The sequence below is a fragment of the Cyanistes caeruleus genome, chromosome 1 (assembly GCF_971803275.1).
Source record: "Cyanistes caeruleus chromosome 1, bCyaCae1.hap1.1, whole genome shotgun sequence".
In the NCBI taxonomy this organism is placed as follows: Eukaryota; Metazoa; Chordata; class Aves; order Passeriformes; family Paridae; genus Cyanistes; species Cyanistes caeruleus.
The window spans coordinates 95,655,753-95,682,079 of NC_141701.1; the positions used below are offsets into that span (position 1 = coordinate 95,655,753).

General features: G+C 40.0%; 1 protein-coding gene across 2 annotated transcripts in view; it reads right to left on the bottom strand.

Moving 5' to 3' along the window:
- COL15A1 (collagen type XV alpha 1 chain) overlaps positions 1-26,327 on the bottom strand; it is a 118,484-nt gene that overhangs the window by 24,900 nt on the left and 67,257 nt on the right. For both annotated transcript variants that reach the window (XM_023919592.2, XM_023919591.2), the window contains 11 exons: positions 23,346-23,414; positions 20,950-20,994; positions 18,620-18,655; positions 15,924-15,986; positions 14,968-15,003; positions 14,791-14,874; positions 8,855-8,920; positions 7,006-7,041; positions 4,357-4,419; positions 2,268-2,345; positions 2,111-2,146 (listed from right to left, as the gene is read on the bottom strand). In XM_023919592.2, coding sequence (XP_023775360.1) covers positions 2,111-2,146; positions 2,268-2,345; positions 4,357-4,419; positions 7,006-7,041; positions 8,855-8,920; positions 14,791-14,874; positions 14,968-15,003; positions 15,924-15,986; positions 18,620-18,655; positions 20,950-20,994; positions 23,346-23,414 — 612 coding nt within the window. The remainder of the gene's footprint in view (positions 1-2,110; positions 2,147-2,267; positions 2,346-4,356; positions 4,420-7,005; positions 7,042-8,854; positions 8,921-14,790; positions 14,875-14,967; positions 15,004-15,923; positions 15,987-18,619; positions 18,656-20,949; positions 20,995-23,345; positions 23,415-26,327) is intronic.

Here is a 26,327-nt window from a genome sequence, read left to right on the forward strand (position 1 = left end):
TGTTTTTGCTAACAATTGTACTGACCTTCTGACTATCCCTTGTTCTCATCTGCCAAACTACTACTTCTCTGTAGCTCCTTGTGCTCCAAGCTCCTGTGATCCTATCTTCCACCCAGCTGAAGTCTCAAAATGGATCAGAGCGATAACTAGGGTTTTGATTTTAAATTATGGAAATTTGTGTATGAGTCTAAGAGCAGAGCAATCAGAGTCCCCTGCTACCTCAAAGTTTTTCTTGGGCCAGCAACTCACTTGGAGCAACGTTGAACATAACCATTGCACTAAAACCTTTGGTAAGTTATGCGTCAGATTCTCTGGCCCAGTACTTAAAGTGGAGTCTGTATATTTTTTGCTGCACAAGACTCACACTGTCTACAAAGGGATTTTTTTCTGTGGGACAACACCAATTTGTATCACCCCACTAGTAATGATGATCAAATGAGAATTCTGTGCTAAGAGAACTGTCTGAGCAAAGCCTTGAGACAGGCTCCATGTGCCAAACTTTCCTGAAGTGCAATCATTTCCACCAGTGCTGGCAAGAACCCTCTTGCCTGAATGCTGAACTGTATGAAGCATCTCATAGCAGTACAAAAGGAGATGTAAAGCACAGAGTATGGGGCTGAGAGGAAAAGGATGTATCTGCGGGATGCACAGCAAGTAGCAGTGAACACCAGCCAAAACACGAGAAATTCCAAATAAATACAAGGAAAAAATTTTCTACTCCAAAGTTTGTCAGACATATGGGATGTGCTGCCCAGAGAGGTTGTAGAATTTTTGTCCTAAGAGTTGTTGAAAACTTCACTTGACAAATTCCTGAGACAAAAGGAAAGAGACAGGCTCCAGGCAGTGATGTGCACAAGATCATCTCTGAAGTTCACTTTCATTCAAAGTTATTCTGTGTCAAGTTGAAAGGGTAGGTCATCTTGCAGTCATACAAGTAGGAGGAGAACATCCTTTCTGGTAAGTAAGCCTCCTCAGGGTATTTTGATACAGAGTAATTAAGAAAGCAGTTACTCAGCACACCCAGTTAGCCCCTTCTGAAGACTAGAGAAACTGATGTAAAAATCTCCTATACACCTTGGTGTGTGTCAACACCTGCTCACATTCACTAAGGCACAACAGTGACCAGGCTACATCAAAAGCAGGAGAAAAGAAACATCCTTGGCATCCTTGATTTTTGGAGTACTTGACTAGAAGAAATTGTCTCCTTTATGCTGCTGAGTCTGGGCAACTGTTCTTATTTTATCAATAATTTCTTGTGCTTTCTTACAACCTTCTGTGTTCAGTCTAAAGTATCAGACCAAATACTTGAAAGAAGATCTCTAAATCTTGATTTTGATATATATCATCATACTCTACTGCCTGGTGTGCATCTTTCTCAGAATTCAACCTAGTTGAAATTTACTGGCATTGACAGAAATTGAGCTGATGCAGTTAGAAGTTTTTTTTTATGTAAGTCATATAAACAGAACATTTAGGTGGAAAGAGAGAGATCCTCTTGCACAACCTCTTGCTTGCAAGGCAAACTTGTAAATTATACTTGTAGGTTAGGTCATGCCACTCAACACCTTGTTCCAGAATCCATCATGTCTCTGGGCACCTATTTCTGTGCTTAATCTCTTGTAACACGATTTTTTGTCTTTATATATAAGTGAAATTTCCCTTGCTGGAACTTTGTTACTTGTCTTTTTCCTGTGCACCTCTGAGAAGGACTTGACTTTTTTTATGATTCCCTTCCAGGCCACAGCAGGGAGCAATTAAAGCTCCTCTCAGTCTTTTATCTCCAGGGCTAAACAAACCCAGTTCACTGAGTCATAAGTCACGTGAGTTGCTAGCTCTGATGATATTTCACTGTTGGTTTAGGATAGGAACAGATGTATTTGTTCTACCAGAATTTAAACTCTGCATCAAGTCAGTAGTTCACAGCACCTCATATGTAACAAATGCACTCTTTTCTGAAGGACACTGATCACCCTGAAGCATGAATACTCCTTATCATCCCTAACCAGAAGGAACAAAAAGCTAAACCAAACTACCATTACATTTACTAATATCTGTGAGGCCAAAGCAAAACTGAAAAAAAAGAAAACATTCATCTTTGGAATCATCTTACCATCGGTCCTGCTGGTCCCACCATTCCAGCTTCACCCTGTTGAGGACCAACAGAGAGAGAGAGCAATCACAAAGAGAACTCCTGCAATGTCTAGCAGAGGTGGCTGGTAACATGGCCACCAAATGATTCTGAAGGAACACAACAGGTATTAGCTCACCTTCTCCCCTTTTCTTCCTAATAATTCAGTTAAAGATCCATCAGCAGAAATGATAGCTCCTGGTTCTCCCTTTTCACCCTGCAATTATCAGAGTAATTACTGTTTACAAAGTAATTCCCAGTGAATCAGAAGAAGTCAAAGCAGCATTACTTTTGTTTGAAGCATGACAGATTAGTCATGCTGTGATATCAAACATAAAGCGATATCAGTATGAGTAGGGTGAATCTTGATTCTGGGGAAGAAAAGAGATGATCTTTCTTAAAACATGATAAAGTACACTAAAAATATCTCCCTGAGATGAGTAAGTTCTTATTTTTTTAAAAAAAAATACTTAAATTGCTCTCCATAGAGTAACTGTGTGAAACATGCTGTGCTCACAAAAGGTCTCTACCAAAGGTAGGAAGGGTATTGGTATCTTCTTGTGTACCATCAGCTTGATGATTAGCAAATCCTTGAAATACACCATCTTGACAGAGCAGCAAATGTTCAGATTTTACTATCAGGAAAGTGTGAGTCATTCTCTCTATGTGTCTGGCATGATGCAACCTCATTAACTTTAATGAAGGCCAAGTCCCAGCATTCAAACTGTGACCCTCTGCATTCCTATTCCACCACCGCCATGAATTATCACTTCTCAGTTCTAAGCTCATGGTTTCCACTCTGGATCTTTCAGCTGTAACTTTCCACTTCCTACCTCAGGCAGCTTGCTACAACGTCTTTCCCAAAATCTTCATGGAAGAAATCTGGCTTGAAGCTAGCAATTGCATTGCTGATTAAAATGACAGTCCAAGTTATAGACCTTCCATTGAGCTCTAAGTGCTGTAACTCAATTCTTCTTACGGGTTCTTAAACTGTTGTGAGTCTTTGAAGTCTCCCTGTAGATACTTTGGAGTCTCCCTAAGGGGCTTGATTGGCTTCACTGACTTTATCTTTTGTGAGAATTTATGGACCTGAGGCTGAATTTCATGATTCTTTAAGTAAGGTGCTCCTAGGTGTCTGTACAGCTTCACTGTGGTTCCAAAACTTCATCACTCTTGAGCATAGCCTGCTGTTCACAGTGCAGAAGCACCATCAGATACATCACTGTTTTTGGTGGGCCCAAAATTAAATGCTTTCAAAGCTTTGAGTTCTTGCCCATGTGGACACAAGAAGCAAAAAAAAGAAAAAGCACCAACCAAAAAGCAAAAGTAAAAACCTCCACAACCTAAACCAAAAATCACCCAACCGATTTTCAGGTTGAGCTTGATCATTTAATGCATTCTGTGAAAGAGCAGGAAAAAGGGATTGGTATTTGTGACCTGAGAGGTTTCCTTCTGAGCAAGGACAATGCTGTTCATCTACTACCCCATTTAAACCATAATTAACCAAAAAATCCAAATCTTCCTATTACTTGTGAGAAAGTGAGCTCAGCTGCTTAGAAAGAATAAGCAGAAAGTGTTTTTGTTTTTCTTGTTTGGTGTCCCCAAGATATTAGATGTTCCTCTCCCCTGCTTCCTGAAGGTGGATAAGAAGGGATAAAAAAACGGGAAGAGCTGCAGTATTTACGAAAAAGCAGAGTCAGTCTTTAGTAACCTCTCAGCAGTGCTAAAAAATACACACTTTTTGTGAAGAAACAAGATAAAGAATCCTAAGAAGAGAGTTCCTCAAGTCTTATACTTTCTTTGGGAATTAAAAATTGCAGTTTTCATTCTGTAGGCAAAGTCTTCTCTGGCACAGGAAGAGGAAAAGATTGATTTTTTTTTTAATTTGGTCTTTTGGATAGGATCCCAGGGTGTCAGCACAGCAATCAGCTGGCAAGAAGAGGTCACTTCATGTTTAATGTTTAAAGAGATTTAACCTGATGAGTGCATATTGCACTGATGAATTTCATGAGCGGGGCATGAAAGATGAAAGAAAGATTAGCTCTTGGTGGGATTATATCAAGAGATGTCATTTAGAATTTTCACATTCCACCTATACATTTTTCACATGAACTTATTAAGATCACAATTCCTAACAAAACTACAATCATTAAACTTTAAATATCACTAAGTTCTTGTCATCTAACACATTTCTCAGCATTTACTCTCCCCTATGCATTTTCTCGTACCTGTTGTCCTTTAGGTCCTTGTGATCCAGGCAAACCAGTGTCACCCTTTGGACCCCGAGGGCCCTAGACAAAAACAAGTACATAAATCCATAGTGATATTTGTGAAGAATATAGAACTAGGCCATTTTACTAAATGTAATTTAAAATTACTGCCAAACTTGAACTTAAATCACTCAGGTTACAATCTAAGAATTCTTACAAGATTAAGATTGTTCTTTCAATCAAGTTATTCCCTAAACCACATATCACATAAGAAAAATCTTTTAGAAAGACCAAAATTAAAAATCCCTGATGTTTATCACAGTGTAGATGATACACACATTTACAAAGGGAAATATGCAAACATTAATAAAAGTGGAAGTTCAACCAAAAATTCTCTGTTCCTTCTGTACTTGATCCTCTCTCTCTCCATGATCATTCAGCCAGACTGATTTTCAACAGAATTTCTGAAGGTATACATTGAACAGCATGTAAAAAAATAAAATAAAAATAAGAATAAAAATAGTATATGAAATAGAGTTTATCTGTTTTAAAACTAGATGTTTTTTTTATCTGTTTTGTGGGGAAAGCATTCTCCTCAGATCAAATTATACTTTACAAACTTCCAAGAGCATTCAGAAGCAATTTTTTTAAACACCAAGATCCAAACTCAGGTCTACATAATTTCTACATTAGTCAAGAGATAAATAAAAGACCTGAGGTTGGAACAAGAACGGTATTTGCATGTCCGTAGAAATTCTATAAAGGACAGAGACCAAGAATTCATGATATAATTCTTTAAATGTAATCAGCTCTTTTTCAAATTAAATGTATTTTTAAGGAGTTTTTTTCCCCCCTTTCCTTGGTTTTCTATGCAGTCCACAAAACCTACGACTTAGCAAGCAACGTTCTGTACAGTTTTGGTAATTTGCCAGCATTTTGTTAACATCTCTTGTGAGCCTTCCCAGCTTTCTCCTTAATTGTTCTCAGGCAATAGACAAAGGATCCTGAGATCATATGCATGTTTTGAACTGTAGAACAACTATAACAAGAGAAAGTAATTCCACCACATTATGAATATGAATATGAATACAATAATTAAAACAATACTTTCTGAAGTCATAAGCCAAATAATCACAGAATCACAGAATATTCTGAGTTAGAAGAGACCTACAAGGATCATCAAAGTCCAGCTCTTGGCTCTGCCCAGGACACCCCAAGAGTCACACCATGTGCCTGACAGCATTGTCCAAATACTCCTTGAACTCTGTCATGCTGGTGCTGTGACCGCTTCCCTGGGGAGCCTCTTCCAGTGCCCAACAAAGCTGTGAGTGAAGTACCTTTTCCTAATATCAAACATAAACCTCCCTTGAAACAACTTCAGGCCATTCCCTCGAGTGCTGTCGCTGAGAACAACAGAGAAGATCAGTGCCTGCCCCTCCTCTTCCCCTCACAAGGAGGCTGTGGACTGCAGTGAGGTCTCCCCTCAGCCTCCTCCAGGCTGAACAGCCCAAGTGACCTCAGCTGCTCCTCACACGGCTTCCCCTCAAGGGCCTTCACCATCCTCACAGCCCTCCTTTGGACACTCTCTAACAGTTTAATCTTTCTTATGTTGCAGTCACCAAAGCTGCACACAGGACTTGAGGTGAAGCTGACCCAGTGCAGAGCAGAGCAGGACAATCCCCTCCCTTGCCCAGCTGGCAGTGCTGTGCCTGATGCCCCACAGGACACACCTGGCCCTCCTGGCTGTCATGGCACTGCTGACTCATATGCAACTTGCCACCAACCAGGACCTTCAGGTCTCTTTCCCTGGCACTGCTCTCCAGCATCTCATTCCTTGTTCTAGCACAACCAGGGTGGCTCCATTCCAGGTGCAGAATCTGGCACTTTCCCTTGTTGAACATCATACAGCTGGTGATCCTTCAGCCCTCTGATTTATGTCAGTATCTGCAGACTCTTTCTGCCTTGGAGGGAGTTAACAGCTCCTCCCAATTTTGTATCATCTGCAGACTTGGTATCCCTCCCAGTCCTGTGTCTAAGTTGTTAATACATGTTTAACAATGAAGTTAAACATGAAGTTTAATAATGAAGTTGTATATACATGTTTATATGGCAGTCAGCACAATAACATAGCAAATAGGTAGCATAGCAAAAGGCACCTATTGATATGGTTGTGAACTGCTTACATGGTAGCCCTGGCATGTTATTATAAACAGATCATAAATATTTCCTAAAGGATAAAATAAAAAGGGTACATCTTATAGGGCTTTCTTGTATTCTGTAGTGGTGAAAAAAAGCCTGAGGAATAACACAGTTAACCAAACCATCACACATATACACATGCAGATAACTTTTAGAAGTCCATTTGTTTCATTTATTTCTCCTATATGGCATAGATCTTTCCTTAGGTAGCAATTTTCCATTACTTACATCCCAATTTAAACTACAGAACTGACAATGAGATAAACATGTCAGAGTATACTTTGCTTCTGACAGAATAAATTTATAACTTGGTTGGTAACTTCCTAAAACCTGCAGTGTCCTATATGAAAATTTATTAGACTTCATTCAAATTGTGTACAATATACATATTAATAAATATTAAACTATATTGAAAAATATTTTAAAATCCTAGGAAATACTTTTAAATCCTAGGCAATTAGTACTTACAGGAAATCCTGGCAGACCTGGCTTGCCATCTGGCCCCTGCAAAATTAAAAAACTCACACCCTTACAAACACATATTTCAGTCTCCCAAAACACAGCATGCATTTTTCATGTATTGTGTGATTTGTGAACGTCAGCTCATTTGCTGCTGAATTAAGAACTTCATTCAGTTGATGGTAAAGGTGTGAACCCTCCACAAGGCCCTATGCTTCTAATTTATCATTTACTTTCAAAAACTGGTGAGACAGAGATCCAGAAAAGACTGAAAAAGGATGACATTTTCAACATATCAAAGGCATGTAACCATTATTCAGCCTCCTCTGAATCTTTTCCAGATACCACAGTAGCCACAGTAGCCGCCTACCTTTCCCATTCTGGCCCTGGATGTCTTTGGATAGAAAACAGAGTGTGTAATAGGCTGTGAATAGAATCACAGGCTGGGATTTGTACTGGACACATTTAAGATTGCCCTGATGTGTTAACTCCAGAGAGACACTTTAATTCTGGTTTAGATCAGCAGGATGTCTATTTCCCTACCCACTATGAGACTGCATCTCTTTCCTGACTAGGGTTGGAGCTTTGAGGCTGAGGTTCAAATCTTTCTCACTGCAACTGCTCCTCAAGCTACAGGACCTGCTTTTCTTTTGTGGGAATGTGACTCTAACATTTATCACAAAACAAAAGTTTGAATTACCTGTGGCAGAGCTCACACAAGGGGACACATACTATCTGGGCATTCTGTTATGCCCAGGGATTAGGAGAAGCAGGTCTTTGGGAAATACAAGAAAGTACTCTTCCGAGAAAACTGTTTTACCACAAGCATGGCTGGATGCAGCCACAATAACATACAAATTGTCCTATGGTGTAACATGTGGGAAAGAGCCATGCTAGGCTAGCAGAAAAAGGTTACAACCTGCTGCTGGAGCTAATGCCCTCCTTCCCAGTTCAATGACAGATTCAGTAAATATTTGTTTTGGGACAGCTGTAATAATAAGATACAAAGTTTTTGCAAACTTAAGCTATGTAGAGTGAAATTCTGCTATTGGCTATGAACATTCTGACTTTCCTTGTTTCATCAGGAATTGAATGCAAGGGAGATCACTGTGCTCACCAAAAAGAAAACAGATAAAATGAAATTCACAAACAAGAATTCACAAATGAAACTAGCTGTAAAGTTAGTAACTAAGTTGCTTAGTTTGTGGTGGTTAAGATTTTGCAAATTGCAACATGTTGTAAACTTTTGGGCAAGTTTGAATAGACTCCACAGCCTGGAAAAGGCAGATTTCTCTTTGGATCCAGTCCTAGGAGTTTGAAATTGTTACCAAGAAGCATTCAGGATTTCAAGTATTTGACCAAACTATTTTACAGCTAGAAGAGAACCTGAACTTCACATCTGTGGTTCTCTCATGAAATTCCTAGAGTTTTTCATTCACAGCTCTAACTTCTGTGTGACTAAACTCATACACAGGAGCCTAACATTTCTAATTGAAGTCTCAAGCAGAACTGAGCAAAATACTTTTTATCCCAATGCTCTGTGGCTTGAAAAACAAGAATGAAAAAAAGGGAAGAAATGTAAATCTTGGTCTCTATTTTTGCAACAGTTCTACATTTCTATAATTCTGAGCATATAGTTTAGAATCAGAGACAGCAAATTTCTCTATTTCATACAAACATGTCAAAGTAGCTTGTTCACGCAGAGCTCAGTTCTGCCTGAAAGTACTCCTGCAGAATTTGGGTGCTGAGGACAGCAGAAACACAATCAAGTATAGGAAACTCGTCTCTAGCTGGTACTCAAAAGGAGAAGTTGAAGATAGAGCAAATCTGAAGATTTAATAAAGCAGCATATACTCACTGGAGGCCCAAGCAGTCCTTTAATTTCGGTAAAATTAAAAATTCCATCTGTGTCATTGAGAAGTAACTAAAAAAGGGATTAAGAAACAGGTTATTTCCAATAGTTTATCTAAGGCACACACACATTTTTAGAAATGTAAATTTATCTCTTTATAACTATGAACCACCCCCCCCAACATAAATAAGGTCACAGAAAAGGCTCTCTAATTCTAATATTCTTTATACATCTGGAATAACAAAACCTAGAATTTCTTTTACATTTATTCTGTAAAGATCTCAGAATGCTTTCAGAAATTTAATTAACTGACTCACATTTTTAATTTGAAAGGTATGACACAAAATTTTGCAGCCTGAAGCCGTTTCTCATCAACAAGATAAAGACCAAATGGAGGTTTTATGCTCCAGTATGTCATTGGCATTCTAAGATGGTGAATCAGTCTGAGCACACTCATCCTCTGTTGCAGAGCTGAAGTTTTAATTCTATTCTGGACATGTCTGCATCACACCATGCAGGGCCACACTGCGATTCCTAAGTCAGGACTAGGACTGATCATGCTGCTGTGCCTGAAACTTGCTTGGAACAGTGATGTGGAGCAGCTCCTGTGCTACCCAGCTCTGGGTCTCAAGATGCCTGAAGGGCACAGTGTAACTGCACTGCTGTTAGACTGCTTCCTATCCTGGAATTGGTGAGCCAATTAGCCCAGGCATTTCTGCATAATTTGATTACAGAGTCATAATAATGGAGGTGGACAGGGACCTTTGGAGCTCCTCAGTGCAGGTCTGAATGGATCAGATCACTCAGGCACTTTTCCAGGTAGTTCTTGAACACCTCTAAGGATGGAGATGCCATTATTGTTTTGGGCAATCAGTTAGAGTATTTGATCATTGTCAGAGTAAAAAAAAAAATTACTTATATTTAATTGGAATTTCCCTTTTTCCAACTTGGGCCTGTTGCATCTTATAATTTTTCCATACACCTGCAGGAAGAGACTGGTCCCACATTCTCTTTATCCTCTTGTTATATAGTTGTAGACAGAAACAAAGACTCTCCTTAGCCTGCTTTTTGCCAGGCTGATCAGACACAGTTCTCTCAGTGCTCTGGCCCCCTGAACATCTTGGCAGCCCTGGATGGGGCTCAATCCATTATGTCTTTCTTGTCCTGGGGATCTCACAGCTGGACAAAGTACTCCAGAAGCGGTCTTGTGAATGCCAATCACAACCCCCTGAGTCTATCAGAAGAGCTGATTTTACACCTATTTTCTCATTCTTTTATGCACTTCATAGCTCATCCGTTCGGTGACAGCAAGGCTATGGGAGACTGAATCAGAAGCTTTGCTAAAGTCAGGGTCTACAAATTCAGTGTGCATCCCTTGTCCACAGAGAAGCAGTGATTTTGATCAGGAACAAACTGCCATTAGTAAATCCATGTTGGCTGCTCTCCATCAGATTCTTATACTGATGTTACAATTAGGCTTTCATTTTGGTTTCAGATAGCTGATTTTCTGGCTTAAATAGGTGCTCCCAATATTGTATCACATGGTCATACAGGACAGCTCAAGACAGACAATATGTGAGTGCTTGCTCCACGTGAACGTTTCAGGTGAGAATATACCCTTAGTCAGTTTTTGTTTAATTTCTTTCATTCTAATTGTCCCATTTCACACTTCAGCCTTGTTTTGGATTCAGAAGTATGTCCTGATTCTCCTTGGAAGCTTGAAATGGTCCATTTGTTTAGCAGGCAATCCACGCCTCCATTTCAGTATAAGGCTTGGTGTGAAGCATCATATTCCCATTCAATGTAATGAAAATCTGAATTTCACAAGGCCAGGACAGGGTGTGCCTTTAGGTGACAGGGATTTACTTAGCACATGAATAAACAGATTGTCACTGAGGTTTTGTGAGATTTGAATGCCTCTTTTTCTGCTTGCAACCATGTGCAGATCAACACTACCAGATCACAATATTTTCCAACGTTTGTTATGAATACAGTACCCAGGAAATGAGTTTGAAACGACTCTACTTTGAATAGGAGATTTGACCATCTGCCCTCCAGAGATCACTTCCAATATTCTTATGAGTTTGTGAATACTATTTTTCAAATCCAGATCACATATCCTATCCTATCCTATCCTATCCTATCCTATCCTATCCTATCCTATCCTGTCATCTAATATGACATAATATGTCATATCATATGGTCACCTTTCTGTACTTTGATGTCATGTTGAATAATTCATACAGCTAAAGCTTGCTGCTTCTACTGGGTGCTTCTTTCTGCTCCCTGTCCTCATGTTCTACAAAAAACACCGAAAAAATCATCAAGTAAAAATAGAGTTCAGATCCTACAGGCAGCACTCCATCTCCCAGGCTGCATGAACTCTTGCTGCACTCTTCAGGGGTAGTATGATGCCCTTGGTTCCACTCTATTTCCAGTTCTACACAGCCCAGAAAAGGAACAGGACACGGGCTGCTACTTTAATGACAATAATAAAGGAGTCCTGCTGCTGCAATTGTTCTGCTTTATCTGGTGGCAGAAATCCAGGAGCCCTGGGTTTACAGGGTCTTTTCATTGTGGAATTACTCAGTATTCATGGTTTTTGGGCTCAATCCAAACTATTTTGAAGTCAGTGAAAAGAATCCCAAAGGCTTTGCTGAGTGTGGGATCAGGCACATTGTATATTTTACGCATACGGTTGATCTGCAAATGGAAATTGTGGTTGGAAGTCAGAAAACTGTACATAATGCTGAAGAAGATTTGAAAACAAAAGGTAGAAGAGTGATGATTAGAGGAAAAGATAGCTTTCTTCACAACCTTCTCCAGGTATATAGTTTATCTTGGGGTTTGGGTGTGCAAACAGCTTAAATAAAAACAATTGACACATTGAATTAATTCAGAAAGCGCTGACTTCAATACTGAGGACAACATTGTTTGCCATATTTTCTTCACTGTTATGTTTTAGGATGATTTTAAGGGTTGGTTTCCAAAAGGCATGAATATGGCCTTGTTAGAATTATACAAAGAACTGAGTGAACAAAATCTTGATATCTGCTTTACACCCTCAACATTAATCTTTCTTTGTGACTTTTGTTTCTTGTACCTGAACTATGGGTGAGTAGTGGCACCCAAAGATAAAGGTTTAAAAGTTTGAAATTTAAATCCAGTAACATATCTCTATTCAAAATGACTTCTGTACAATACCAAGATAAATTTGTGTGATAAAATTATAGCAACAAATACGTTTTTCTGATTGTCATGATTCCATTCATGAAAATGCACTGAGTAGCAGCGACTGTGCTCCGAAAGAGTGAAGTAGCCAATATAGGATGAGAAATATTGATTTTAGTATTTTGGAATGCCAAACAGCAGCAAACAGAGGGACACTGTTTTTTTCAAAACATGATGGGTCAGAGCAGGCTTCCTGATCAATCACAGGAGGCAACAGAGGAGGCAGAAAGGACAGGAAGCCTCTGAGACCCACACTGTTGGGGGGAGCTGCAGAAGCCTGGAAATGGATAGGTTCAACTGCAGACCTCAGTTTTACCCTAACATGTATTTTCATGGTATGAGAAGTGGTTCTTGAAGGAACCAAATCCCCTCCATTCACGCAGGGACCAGGTGAAATGAGATGGACACCAAAATCCACTTTTCAGTGCTGCTCAATCAATATGCTATCACAGCTGTCCATGACAGCTCTAAGTATTTCAACAGTGCTGAAACTGCAGTGAGTCTTTATTTGTTTTTATTTTTGTCGAACACCATAAAGCCAGTTCAGTTGTAGTCATGCAGCCCTTCTTAGGAAAACTTCCTTCCAAATCTGATGGATCAGTCCATTGGATTTCTGTAGCCCAAGAAGTATTTTTTTTGGCTACACAATGGTTAAATTAATGACCCTGACCTGGAGAGTAATCTCTCCAAGTGCCCTGTGGTTCACTCAGATCACTGATCTCTACCCACATCCAGCCAATATCCACATTACAACAGCTGGCAGTGCTATTTATTTTAGTTCTGCAATTCCAGCTGAATTGATAGGTCTGCTTGCAATAGTTCTTTTCCATATTTGAAGCTTACTATGAAAGATGGGAGACTGAGTCAACAAAACGCACTTGGATAATTTAATGTCTATCTCAGCAAACTTATTGCAAACAAATGTCCTGTTCTTACACAAACGTTTGTGAGATAGGAAGAATTCAATGTCATGCATACAAATACATACAAATACTTCCACATGTTTAATTAACTGTATTAAAATCCAGTACACCAAGTCCTCTGAGAAATCTTCTGATTAACAATACAGAGGATGTGACAGCTCTTGCTGTATCTCCCCAGAACACCTATGCTACAAATGTAGTACAAATGTATGTAAAAAAAGTGTATGTATGTAAAAGCCATAAATGCTCTCAATTTTTAAAAAGAGCTTGCTTCTAAAATCCAAAAGCACTTAGAAGGAAATGGGTTTCTGTATTGATTTGTAATACACCTAATGCAATACAGATTCTACCAGGCTCTATACATTTCTGTAGTACATGGTAAAAGTAGCTCATGTAGGGGGTCTGGAGGATTGAGAGGATGCACTTTAGGTTTCTTCAGACATAGCTACATGTTTGACAGATGTGTGGACTGTGACTAGTGCATGTAGGGAGCCATGCAGCCTCCAGCAAACAAGTGTCATTAGTTTATGTCAGCTTAAATAATCTTTTTATGTTCTTTGTATGTACTGTCCTCCCTCTAATGCTCTCACGGTGTTTTTTTCAAGTATTAATGAGCTATGGAGCAACACATTGAGGTTTGTTTCTACTGCAAACAGAGCTGTTTAGTCACTGATAAGAGTTAAGGTCCCACAGTGGCACCGTGGCAGGGCTGTGAGAAAGAACATGAATTTTACATCAGCATTTCTATCACAGCTATTGAGCAGTTCCCCAGAAACTCCAACAGAATTGTGATAAAGTGTAGAGCTGCTGACAGTCCCACTATGAGCAGGACTTGGAACAAGATCTTCACACAGCCAACATTTCTGTGAATCTATAATTTTGCTCATCCAAGACTCAGGATCCAAAATCCTAGTATTCTGCATGGATTCCCAGGAAATTCAGTAAAGAGAATAACCGCTTCTGCTGGGACGGGTGATGTGGCTTTTGGGATGCAAATTAATGCTATATTTGCTATTGCTAGCAGAAGTCTAAGTGGCACCAAGCTCCCTTTAACACAGATTTCTCAGCTGGGCATTTTCTCTTCTTGCAATTAAAAAACACTTCTTACTGCCCTTATATGCATTCCTACGGACATATCTGTTTCAGGCACCTCCAGCTCTCAGAGGTGAAGTTTCCTGCAGTCATTTCACAGTTCCTCCAGATCTTAATGTCATACCAAGGCAGCTACTAAGATTTTTGTTGTCACCTCCAAGTGGGATTCATCCCAATCTCCAGCCTTCATTACTGCTAACAGTACTGTTCTTGCAAGGGCTGATGTACACACAGCAAAACTAACTGAAAATATACCTGCATCTGAAGCATACTAGAGTTTTTATGGGCTTCTACTATTTTGTTTGTATAGTGGACAACTGTCAGGAAACTGTCAGGACTCCCTCACACATACTGCTGTGCCCCAGGTGCTTTGCTTTGTTAAACATCCCTACTTTTGTATTTCTCTGTTGATTTTTATTTGATGCTCACAACCCCGCAGAATCACCTAGAGGGTTTGTCCGAGATGCTCAAGATAACCTCACAATTCTTGTAGGTAAGCTCTTTACCCACTTTCTTCCAATCTAATCTTTTCAAAACAAATCCATTTGATACAGAAACATATTGAGATTCTTTTGTTTTGAGGAATAGACTTATGACCTGAATGTGAGCAGCAGAAGGGCCAGTGTGTTAACCTGCCTCTGCCCTCTTCACTGTAAAGGGGAGTTACAGACCTCAGTGCTTGACGTACACACTTACCTCAGGTATTGCTATGGCTGGTCCTGGTGGTCCTGGTGGTCCAGGTGGTCCCACAATACTGTTCCCATCCTGTCCTGGTTCACCCTATTTCAAAAGCATTACATGTGGAAATCCCATATACTAAGCACCACATTTTACACAGGTTTTTCGAAAAGAATGAAATCCACACAATCTCACCCGAGGTCCTGGGTCACCCTTCTCTCCTTTTGGACCCTGCAGTGATAAAAAGAAAAAATGAGCCTAGAGTGATTTAAAAGGGGGAATTATGAAATGTGCTCTCCCTTGCTTCACAAAAAGCACAGCAGTGAATTGCATGTACAAAAGGATCAGTCCCCAGCTCTCTCAAAACACACTTGGGGCCAACTAGTTTCAACTCAGATCTTCTGAGGGTTTGATGCTTAAAAGTGTTTAAAAGTATTTAAAAGTATTTCCCAGAACTTTTGACAGAGTTCGCAGACGACTAGAAGCAAATGGGCACAAAACATTTCACTAGCTGGGAATTAATCCAGTGAACCTTTCTTTCACTGCACTGAAATCAGCCATCCCTGACTGTGCCGTCCTTTTCCAGCATCAACCACATCAGCTGTGGACTTCCCAGGGGACCAGATAGGAGAAGACAGGGGAGCTAAACTGTTATCCTTCAGGCAGCTTATTTCTAAGCTTGATCAGCCCCTCTGTAGAAACTCCCTGTGCTGGAAATGCAGACACTTTGTCTGGCACAAGTGAGAGGAAGGCGCCAGAGGATGAGCCGTGGGACTTCCCAAGCAAAGCACGCTGTAATCCTCGGGGGTCTTAAGTGTGAGAAATACATATCACCTATGAGCCCGCTGGCTTTCCTCTGACTAAAGGCAGAGCTGATTTCTGAATAATTAAAAGCAGAAGGAGTATTGAGGAATCAGAACTAGCCTCTAGAGATGCCTGTATCTCTTCTGGCTGATGAGGGAGGCACAGGTAAGGTACACTGCTGCTGTGTTTTTTGTCAGAGGTACCTGTTCCAGGTTAAGCAGGACAAACACAGCCCCAGCTCTTCGCACTCTGCTAGCAAGCACTCATCCTACTGATCCTCCCAAACAGGTAGGTTTGGGAGCCAGTGTGTGTGTTAGGTGGCCACAGATTATGATAACCCTACTCACCACTTCTCCAGGATGCCCAGCAATGCCAGGAAAGCCTGATTTTCCATCTGTGCCTGGCATCCCCTGCCACAAAAACCATAGTGTTATTCTCTCTAAACTGCATCCAGTTTCACACAAGCAGGAGGCTGCCACTGGGGAGGGACACGATACGGTTCTGAACGGGCTGGTGGGCAGGTCTGGGGGAGGCTCATTATCTCATTAGTCATCTGCTCTCCCCACTCCTCCTGCTCTTTCCCCTTCTCCAGAGCAGGCTTATGGCTTTTGTTCCCCCCTGCAGCTTCAATCGTTTTTCACTGCCTCCACCCCTGCTTAGCAAAATGGTGAATTTCATTGCTTTCCCCCAAAATACATCTGATGAGTTATTTCCACCCTTCAGTTGAGTGACTCTCAAGCTGGAGGAAGAGAAGGGATGTAGACATTGGCATTGGGTGCAGACAGGAGTCAGTAAGTGGGGCAAAAAACACCCCCTGCTGTATTCTAACACAGGCCTGTATATGACTGCTGGAATCTGACAGCTGCTCTGTTCCATGGGAAAAACAGAAGCAGTAATGACAATGCAGTTTGCCCTGAGAAAAATGGATAAAAGAAGGTTCTAAATTCTTAAAGGACCAGATAAACAGCGAGCTACATGTTTAGCATCGGTTTTCTGCATCGTATGAAAGAGCAAAGGAAATGACACAGAGCAGCCTAATGATTCATCCAAGAGACCAATTACTCCTGTTAGCTTGGTTTTTGGTGGGGTTTTTTAGGTTTTTGTTTTATTTTGTATGCGGTTTGGTTTTTTGTTTTGGTTTTATTTGCTTTTTATTTTTATTTTTTATTTGAGTTTTTTTTGTTTTGGTTTTTTTGTTTTGGTTTCATTTTTGGAAAATACTGTTTTGTTTCCAACTTCTTGCTCTACTTGAAGAAAATATTTTTGGGTTTTAACAGTAGATAGTACCACCACAAGAGATTTAATGTGCCTATTTCATTAAGAAAGAAAATTCTCACTGCTATTTCTGCTTTTTGTCAGCAATCAGTGAAGTGTGTGGGTCAGGAATAAAGTATGATTACTGAAGTACTCTATTCTTCATTTTATGAACGATTTTATAGACAGGATAAAGAGTGTCTGAATGCTAATGGAATTTAGGCATCAAAGCAACTACTGAGGTTTTGGTATCTGCATGAGCAGTAAAAATGGTACTTGGGATGTCTCTCAATTGCATATGGAAAATCATAAGTATCTATCTGCAACAAAGGTAAATGGGCAGAGGAAATAACCTTGGACCAACAGCATTTCTGCAACAGAATGTTGTCATTTCAGGCATGTTGGTAGTTGCAGGACAGCTTCCTACCATCACAAACACTGAATAATTTCTCCCATTAGTTTTCCTAACAAAATTTAAATGGGGAGAAAAGATCTAGGATAGATAAGATGTTTTATTGCAACTAATGTATCCAGAGACATCCTTATTTCTAACTCCCTTCATATTTTAAGAATGCAGCTCATTGCTCAGGTATAAGAGGACAAAGATATTTTTTAGTTTGAGGGTTAAAAAGATAAATGGTTTATTTTTTAAATAACCCTGTAGTCACTCTATTTAAAATATACATATATTTCAAATGCATCTATCACATAGAACAATAATAATTACTAGAAAAAGGACCTCAGAAGAAAGAATGTGTAGGCATAATATTAAAAATAATATTCTATAGTCTCAAACTGATTAAGAAGAGTTAAACTACTGTCCTGTGTGTCAGTGCATCAGCTTTAATTATCATGCTGACAAATATCTGTGTGAAATGACAACACTCAAAATATGTACAGCAGATGGAATTTATGGCAAGAAGAGTCCTGTTACACTGTTGGTATTTTTTTAAAATAAACAAGCAGATGCTGCTAGAAGACTGTGATAATACTCTTGTAAATACTCAGCAAGCATAACTGCATTTACCTTGTTTCCTAGAGCAAATTTTGATTTCAGGGCTGTCCTAAATGCAGGAGAAGGCTATATTATTTTTATTTTATTTTATTTTATTTTATTTTATTTTATTTTATTTTATTTTATTTTATTTTATTTTATTTTATTTTATTTTATTTTATTTTATTTTATTTTATTTTATTTTATTTTTAATATTCTATGGGTCGCATCAGCGCTCTCTGCTGGCTTGTGCCTGCAAAAGGCGCTCGGGTCAGACAGGGACCAGCAAGGAGCAGCAGAGTCCCAGAGAGGAATTTTGGGGTGGGTTCCAAAGCAGAACAGGCAGGGATAAGCACAGACATGAGCCCACTGCTGTAGCACAGACCTGTGTCATGGGTGGGGGCACTCCGGTGTGGGGTGAGAGTTACACTCCACCATGTGAAGGAACAGGGGCCATGTGGAACTGAGGTTTCTGTCTAAGCTTTGCTGGTTTTCATCTTTTTTTCTGGTGCAAATGTAAAGAGCCTCGCGTGGTGCCTTCGAAGGCATGCACCTTTTAGATGGGATTTTAACCACATTTTAAGCAGAAGTCTTAAGCACCAGGTTATACTGGCTCCTGATACTCACAGTTCTCCAGAGAAAGGGGTTTGTGAAGCCATCCTGGGCTTTAATATGCTGATAGAGCAAGAAATGTTCATTATCCTCAAAGTGCATTAGGAGATGAAAGGAAACAGAGGAAAGAAACAACTGAGGATTTAGATCAGGTTGAATAAATGAAATAAAAAAGCTTCCTACCTTTGAACCTGGTGGACCTATGTTGCCTCTTTCTCCCTGAAACAGAGACACAGTAGGGCTCAAGTATTAAGGTGAGCAGTAATTGCAAGGGTTTTAAACATGTACACTACTTTCCTAAAAAACAAAGGAACCAAATGGAGTAAAAGGATTAGTAAAAATACGGCATATTTTTGGTAAAGTGATGCTGGGCATACATTTGGGATTTGGTTTTGGGATTTTAACCACCCAATTGTCACCCACATCTGAAGATCTTGTGGTCACGACTCATTGTTTTTGCTGAGCATTGACCAAGCCACATGCCTGAACCCTCATTCTGATGTCTGAAATCAGCTCATGGTAACATTGCCCAGATCTACCACTGCAGCCATGACCTTGTGCCTCCACAAAGGACTCACCATCTTCCTCCAAAACAGCTAATGCAGTCCCCCCACACTGCTGCTCTCTCCACCTACCCAGGCACTGCGTCAAACCACGAGCAAAATAATGAACACTGCACTGTTCCACCTTTGGGACTGATTCTGCAGGACTTCAGCTCTAAGTAGACAGGTTACTCAATTTTGTAACAGACAGAGAGCATCCAATTTAGTTTATTTCTTTGTAGATAGAGAATATAAACTGGAATAAATCAGCCATTGCCTCTAATGTTATGTTTATGCTTACTGCTTCTTGAGAGTTCTTACATTCAAGAGTGTGTGAATACTGTAGGCTGTTTTTTTTATGAAAGCAGCTTTTCAAAATAATAAAAGTGAAAGCAGAATTGGGATCCATGCTTACTTGCTAGGAAAGAGAGAAAATTGATCATAGCTGGTCTTCTCTGACAGCTGTATTCGTCTGGGGTATTTGAGGGATGAAGGATGCACGAAACAGAACTATACCTTCAACTCCTCGTGATACATTAGCTCTTGGTTTTGGGAAGTGGGTGGCTGTTGTATTTTGCCGCTGTTGCCTAGTGAAGTCATTTATAATCATGAAAAGTGGGTGTAAAATTCATCCCCATGAGAATGATAGGGTATTATAACCACTTTATATTAATTTTGCCATAGTGTACCTGTTTTTGTAAGATGTCAGGCAACAGCATAGGTTTATGACTATCTCTACTGCTCCAGCCCATTTCCTAAATCCTAAGAATCATGCTACCTCAATTTCTGAAATCTTTGTGAAGCAGCATTTCTTAGAAACAAAATTTCTAGCTAAGGGCAGTGAATAAACTCTTAAAAAACCCCCGTATTTTCAGTGTGGAGACTCGGCACCTACTCATGTGCACAGAGCAGCATCATGTGAGAGCACATCTATTCTTGCCAGTCCACTGCAGCATCACTCACCAACACGTGCTGTGCAAATTGGGATTTTTTCACTCTTCAGGAATGTGCTCCAGCAGTAACAGGAGTAGTACCCAATGGAAGGACATTTTTCAGCCCCAGAGGCTGAGCTTTACGGACTCCAGACAGAGGGGGCTGGCCAGACCTTTGGTGGCTGTTGTGCTAGGAATTAGGTCCATGCGGTTATTGCCAGCAATGGCAGTCAGTGATTAGCTCTGGGTGTAAGTTCAGCTGAAACTTTCATGGGGAGAGAATGGGCACTGCCACTTCTCGGCTTCCATTTCCTGCTCTTTCTAGGCTACTGTTATTTCCCAGGGCAATGAAGATTTCTTTAACTTCATATTTAAGGTGTTGTCAGGCTGTGCTATTAACCTGAGTGGTACTTGAGCTTTATGTAGGAATAGGAAAAACCTCTTCCTGTCTAAAGACCCATTCTACAAATCTGCCCTTTTCTTCTGTGATTTTTCATGTCTCATTTTTTTCCCCATGGGTTACACAACCAGTAGCGTCAAAATGGAAAAATTCAGTCACTTCTAAGCTCAAATAAAACCAAGGCAATGTAGACATTGCTCTTCCCTTCTTCCCCCCAACATCTTCCTGAATGCTTTCCTATCACTTTCTGGGATTAGAAGGCCTCCTCATGCAGATTTCTCTTTCAACAGCATACACGTAACCTCTCAGAGACCAGAGTAACATATAAATGAGCAACAAAGAGAAATTGCCAAATGTCCAAAAAAATTTTCACAAAGATGCCATGCAATGTAATAGCTCAGTTTTTACTCACTGAGTAAAAATAGTTCAGTATTTACTCACTGTCCCTGTTGGACATGAAATAATTCTAATAATGCACATTCTGCATAGATATCCAGTGTAAATGGGAACAAAATTTGTCTTAACTTAATCAGTATATGAATCTGAAATGAAAGCTATTATATTCAGGCAAATTCTGGGAATACAGAAATAAAAAAACATACACCAAAGCAATATAGGTTATCTTTCAATTGTTTTTACCTTTGGTCCTAATGGTCCACGCTGTCCAGGTCTTCCTGCAGAACCCTATAAAAATACACTGAATTTACTGGTAAATACACATGGCACTTGAAAACAAAATTCTTTTCATGAAGAAATTTAACTCACAGCCACAAATGTTACAAAAACCATGCTGGAGACCCCTAGTATTAACAGAGAGCAATAAAATGTACTTTTTCTTACAAATACAACTAGTGCTGTCACTACATATATTTTTAGAAAATGTTAGTAATAAATTTATCCACGTGCATTAGTTGTGATGGATTACTTTCAACTGCTTAAAATTTTTTGAATTTGCATTCTTGGATGAAATTAAGATATTGCTACCAGTTTAGAGGTAACACTCTCTTGCTAGGTTTAAAAGCAGTTTCCCAAAAAGTTTGTTTTGAAAAAACATTTTAAAATTCAAATTCCTCTCATCTCTATATGGTGACACGGGTTGTAAAGAACCATTCTGGCTCTTTGATGGTAAAATGGACAGCAGTTCACTATTGGTCACTGTAGAAAGCTGAACAGAAGAGAAAGAATTCAACAAAGTGATTGAATTTTCTTTATCTGGAATATGAAAGCACTAATAAATGGCAATGCTAAATAATGAGAAAACACCAATGAAACTTTACACTGATCTGTGGAAGATAGAAATAGAAACCCTGGAAATGAGAGCTAAGCTGTCAGAAAAAAATAATTTTATATTTCTACTTCAAATATAACCACTAATTTCTGATAAAAGATTAATAGAAATCTCCACAGAATCAAACACAGCACCAATAAATGTAATTTATTTCCTGGCAGCTGTTTTGAGTTGCTGCCTCCTTAGAAGCAGATTCTCTGTTTTCACCTAAATACCACTTGGTACTCTGGAGTTGTGATAAGGTGTAAATGGCTCATAATGCAGTACTAGTAAGTATGTGAAAGCATTTTCAAAATTACAGCAGGATTCTTATTTTTCTTATTTTCTTTTTCTCATCTGCCTTCTGTACTGACTCAAACTTTACAGAATAATTAAGCAGTAACAGGAAAATTTTGTTCAACTGCAACAAGACATTTTTTGAATATTTATAGCTGAGTGACTTGGAAACAATGCCTGTTATAAAACCAAATGTGAGAGTAAGGCTGTGACTAAGGCAGGTCAGAACGCACAATTTTGGCCCTGGTTGTGGACACCTCCTTGCTTCAGCTAACAGATTCAGTATTTTTGTATCTGTATTTCTGTGCTATTTTTAGTACCTAGGAAAAGACATAAGGGGGGGAAAAGTTCTTTAAGCTATCAGCTACAGTGACTCACAAGTACCAGTGCTTTAAACCAACACAGTAAAGAGCTGCTCAAGGTCACTCCTGCTTCCAGTGTTCAGTTGGTGTCTGATGGTTCATGGAATCACAGGCACAGGGTTTTACAGGCCTGTGGAGGCCATCTAATCCAATCACCCTCTTGAAGCAGAACCGTCACCAGCTTCAGATCAGGTCAGTCATGCTTCTGTCCAGCAAAGGCTCGGTAACTCCAAAACCAGACCTTCTGCCACCTCCCTGGGTGAATTTCCCCAGTCCTGCGCCAAATTTCTAGTGAAACAGCCTTCTCCTAAAGTTCATCATAATCTGCAAATTGTGACCACTGTCCCTTGCTGCACCATCTGGCACTACAAGGAACAGTTTGGCTCCATCACACTTGCAGTTGCCCCTCAGAGACCCCTAAGTAGCTACTGGATCATGTCTTTGTCTCCTTTTGTTGCCAGACTAAACCACTGGAGCTCCTTCTATTGTTAAGAATGACAATAAATTCAAATGGTCTGGTTGGTACTGATACATTATATTCCCATATTCCCTACTTGATTATTTAAGTGGCCCACACTAGCAAAAAATCTCCTGAGACACAGTGATGGAGAAAAAAGCATGCCTTTGTCTGTGACATTGCTCCCACACTACTGGGAACAATTTTTTCCTTTAAAAGTGGCATGTCATATTACACACATTTCATTGTCAAACTATAACTTTTCAGTTTCATCTCCATATGTGTGATTCACCTTCATATGCGAGAAAGGAACCTATTAGGGTGAAAGAAGAAATAGAGAGCTAGATAACATGAAAACCCTTATTTCACCTTTTAGTACCTCAAAAATATATCAGAGCAGAATAAAAAAAATCATTAGCTAATGAGGTATCAAAGAAATACCATTCAGATTCTTTGGAGAGTACAGTTATTTTAATGACATTTAGGGCAAGTGAATCCATTTCAGTGCAGTGATTCTCAATCTATAACTGACTGGGGCTATATGTTTCCAAAAAGCAGAGTGGAGGAAACTTCTATTTGGAAAAAAAAAACCAAAACAAGCCAAACAACCCAACAACAAATTATTCTCCCCTTCCCAAAAACACCCACTCACCTTTGGTCCCCTTGATCCGGGAATTCTTGATTCACTTAACAGGTCGATGTTACCTGATCCTTCCATATCCTAATGGAAGAGACAAAATGCTACAGAATTTAAGAATTTATCTTTTGGGGTTTTTTTTCTGGTTTGTTGGGGTTTTTTTTCAACTGCTTGATTTTCTGAAGTTCTGTGAAAACTGGAAACATACTGAACACAAATAATTTAATCTTTTGTCATTAGCTTTTTTTTCTGAGACAAATGGATGATGTTCTGGAGATAGGCTTTGCTTAAATGTGATAAAAACATGTTGTTCTTCCTTACAGAAACTTGGGTCTTTATTGCCTTGCCAACTTGACACCGTTGCTCCAGCACTCCAGGCTGAAGAGCATCAAGCAGAAGTGAGACAGTATCTACTGTGTTTAAGCACACTTTTAAGCAGAATTTTTCTGTGTAGCATTTACCTACAACCCAGCTACAGAAACACTAATGACTAGTAAGGGTTACTAGAACTGATTTATGGCAGGGAGAACTTGCAGACAGTTTGTTAAGGGCAGCAATCACTTTTCACCAATAAAGGTTCTTCCTAATTATCACAGTCGAATATTGAACTCCTGCCTAAAATACTTTCTGAAATTGAGTAGAAAAAAAGTACCACCAGCAAATTTAGAATTAATTATCTCAGAGGCTGCCTGGCTCAATTTCCTGTCAAAAGCAGCATCAACACTGATTTCTAATCAGGTTGTTTAGGTCACTGGAAACTCAGGCCTTAGAACCTTCCAGAGGTGAAGGTTAAGTGTTCTCCAGACTAAGCAAGCTTAGTTCACCGAGACTTTCACTATAGGTTATCTGCTCCACTGTCCACTTCCATTGCTCTCTGCTAACTACAGAAACAAGCCTCTGTGTAGTGGGAGTCCTTGAGAGCAGACTATCTATTGCCTTTGGAGATTTTTTAGTTTTAAAGGAAACTACACAGAAAGCAGCAACCTCCCTCCAGCTTTCATTGTTCTATGACATTCCAGATCCATAGTAGAGGCAGGAGCTGCCAGTTCCAAAGCAGCGAAGAAATAAAATTGCAGGTTGCCATAATTACTTGTTCCAGGGCCAGCACCTGTCATGTTCCTATCCCTTGGCTTGTGCCTAGTCTAAACTTGTCAGACTGTGCTTCAAAACATCTGGAAACCATGCCAGCAGGGAACTGTTCACTTGCTTTTAGCTGCAGTCTTAGTTGCAGCTGTGCTGGCTTAATTGTTTCCTGTTTCTGAAAAGGGAAAATCTTAATCTTTCTTTGTCTCACTTCCCTGCTCCCAGTCACACAGCCTTCATTTGCAACATCAGCATCATGTGCTGAATCCCCTCACTTTCCCTTAGATAACTAAAATGGCAGAAAATATGTTACTTTTGGGGCACGAGTGTTCTCTAAAATTTTAGTAAATTAAATTTGCTTGTGGAAGAAGAGATGGAATACTGAATGTCAATGCATGTGAAAGGCAGGCACGTGCTAGGAATATCTGCAGATGGGAGAAAATGAACAGGAGCAAAGCAGAATCTCCACCTCCTAGTGACAATGAGCCCTTGTGTCAGCTTTCCAGGTTTAGGAGACCCACACTCATGGCATGCTTAGCTTTCTGCCTGTTAGTGACTTGAAATGGCCCAGCTTAGCACAGCTGTGATGCTCTTGGGAGATGGTGCAAGGGAAAGGGTCAGATGCCAATCAGATGACCTTCAGCTACTATTGATTGACAGCTTAACACCAAAGGTATGGAGATCATCATCTGACCTGTCTCCACTGAAAAAGAGAGATCTTCTGACCTTTTCTGCCAACTCCACAAGAATAAGAGAAGCAGAAGGACAGCACAGCTGGAATCAGGTCCTTCTTTTTGGGGGACAAAGGTGAGAGACCTTTTGTGTGACTTCACCTGAGGTTGATTTAATGTTATTCAGACTTTCCATTCTGCTCCTCCATCAGCTATCAGTGTCTCAAATACCAACAGAAAGTCCCCTCATATTCTCTTCGGCCTGTTGAATCAAACTCTCACTGCATGGGGTAAACCACACTGTGTTTCTGGGCCCTTTCCCTTGACTGCACTGTGCCAGTCTGTTTTTCCCTTTAAGAGAGTGCTTGATGCCTGCTTGATACAACACATCATCTCTTTTGACATCTGCATGTTTTTAATGGGTTTACCAGGTACCTTCTGCAGCTCAAACTGTTCTTTTGGCAAGCATAAGTGCCAGCAAACACCATGCCATTTGGTTTTTGCACATAGCTGATCACAGATGCTAACAAGTGCTAACAGGAGTGTTTTGCAGAAACAGCCTTACAGCAATAAACAGGCTGCCAACCAAAAGGTAGTGCCACCCTAACAAACTGGCAGACCACGGTGTTGCCTCAACAGATGGCAGGGGTGGGCATCCAAAAGATCAGCTACAGCTAGCAAGTCTGTTTAAAGTAGTGTTTCTCGTGGAGAAATGACAATCATGCCAATTTTATTTGGAGGAGATAAAGTTCAAGATGAAGCCAGTCAGGATACTGTTACTGCAGCCAGATTTATCCTTCTGCAAATTTGCATCCATAAAAGTAGGCACTCCCAATTTTCACCCTTTCCTGCTCATCTGCTAAGTTTGCTTCTCTGAGACACTTAGATATCAAAAGTGACAGAGTTTGATCCTAAGCACCTAATTTCAGAACTCCTTGGTGACTTAACAGGGGCATGTTGCCTTCTATTCAAATAGTGCTAATGGGGAAAAGTGAAGAATCTCTTAAAGAATGGGTCCTCACAGGTCACAGAGGATGACTGTGAGAGAAGCCAGCATTCTGGGCTAAAACTCAGGCCAGGCATGGGATGAAGATGTGACTTGCCAGTGGTCCTTAACTCATTCTGAGACAAGCAGATATTGATTCACTGTGTACCAGTGCAGTGTGCCTAGGACAAGGCAAAGGACTGTTTGTATGCGTAGACTTCAAGCTGTTCCTTGTTAACAATTTCTGTGCTAGCAATT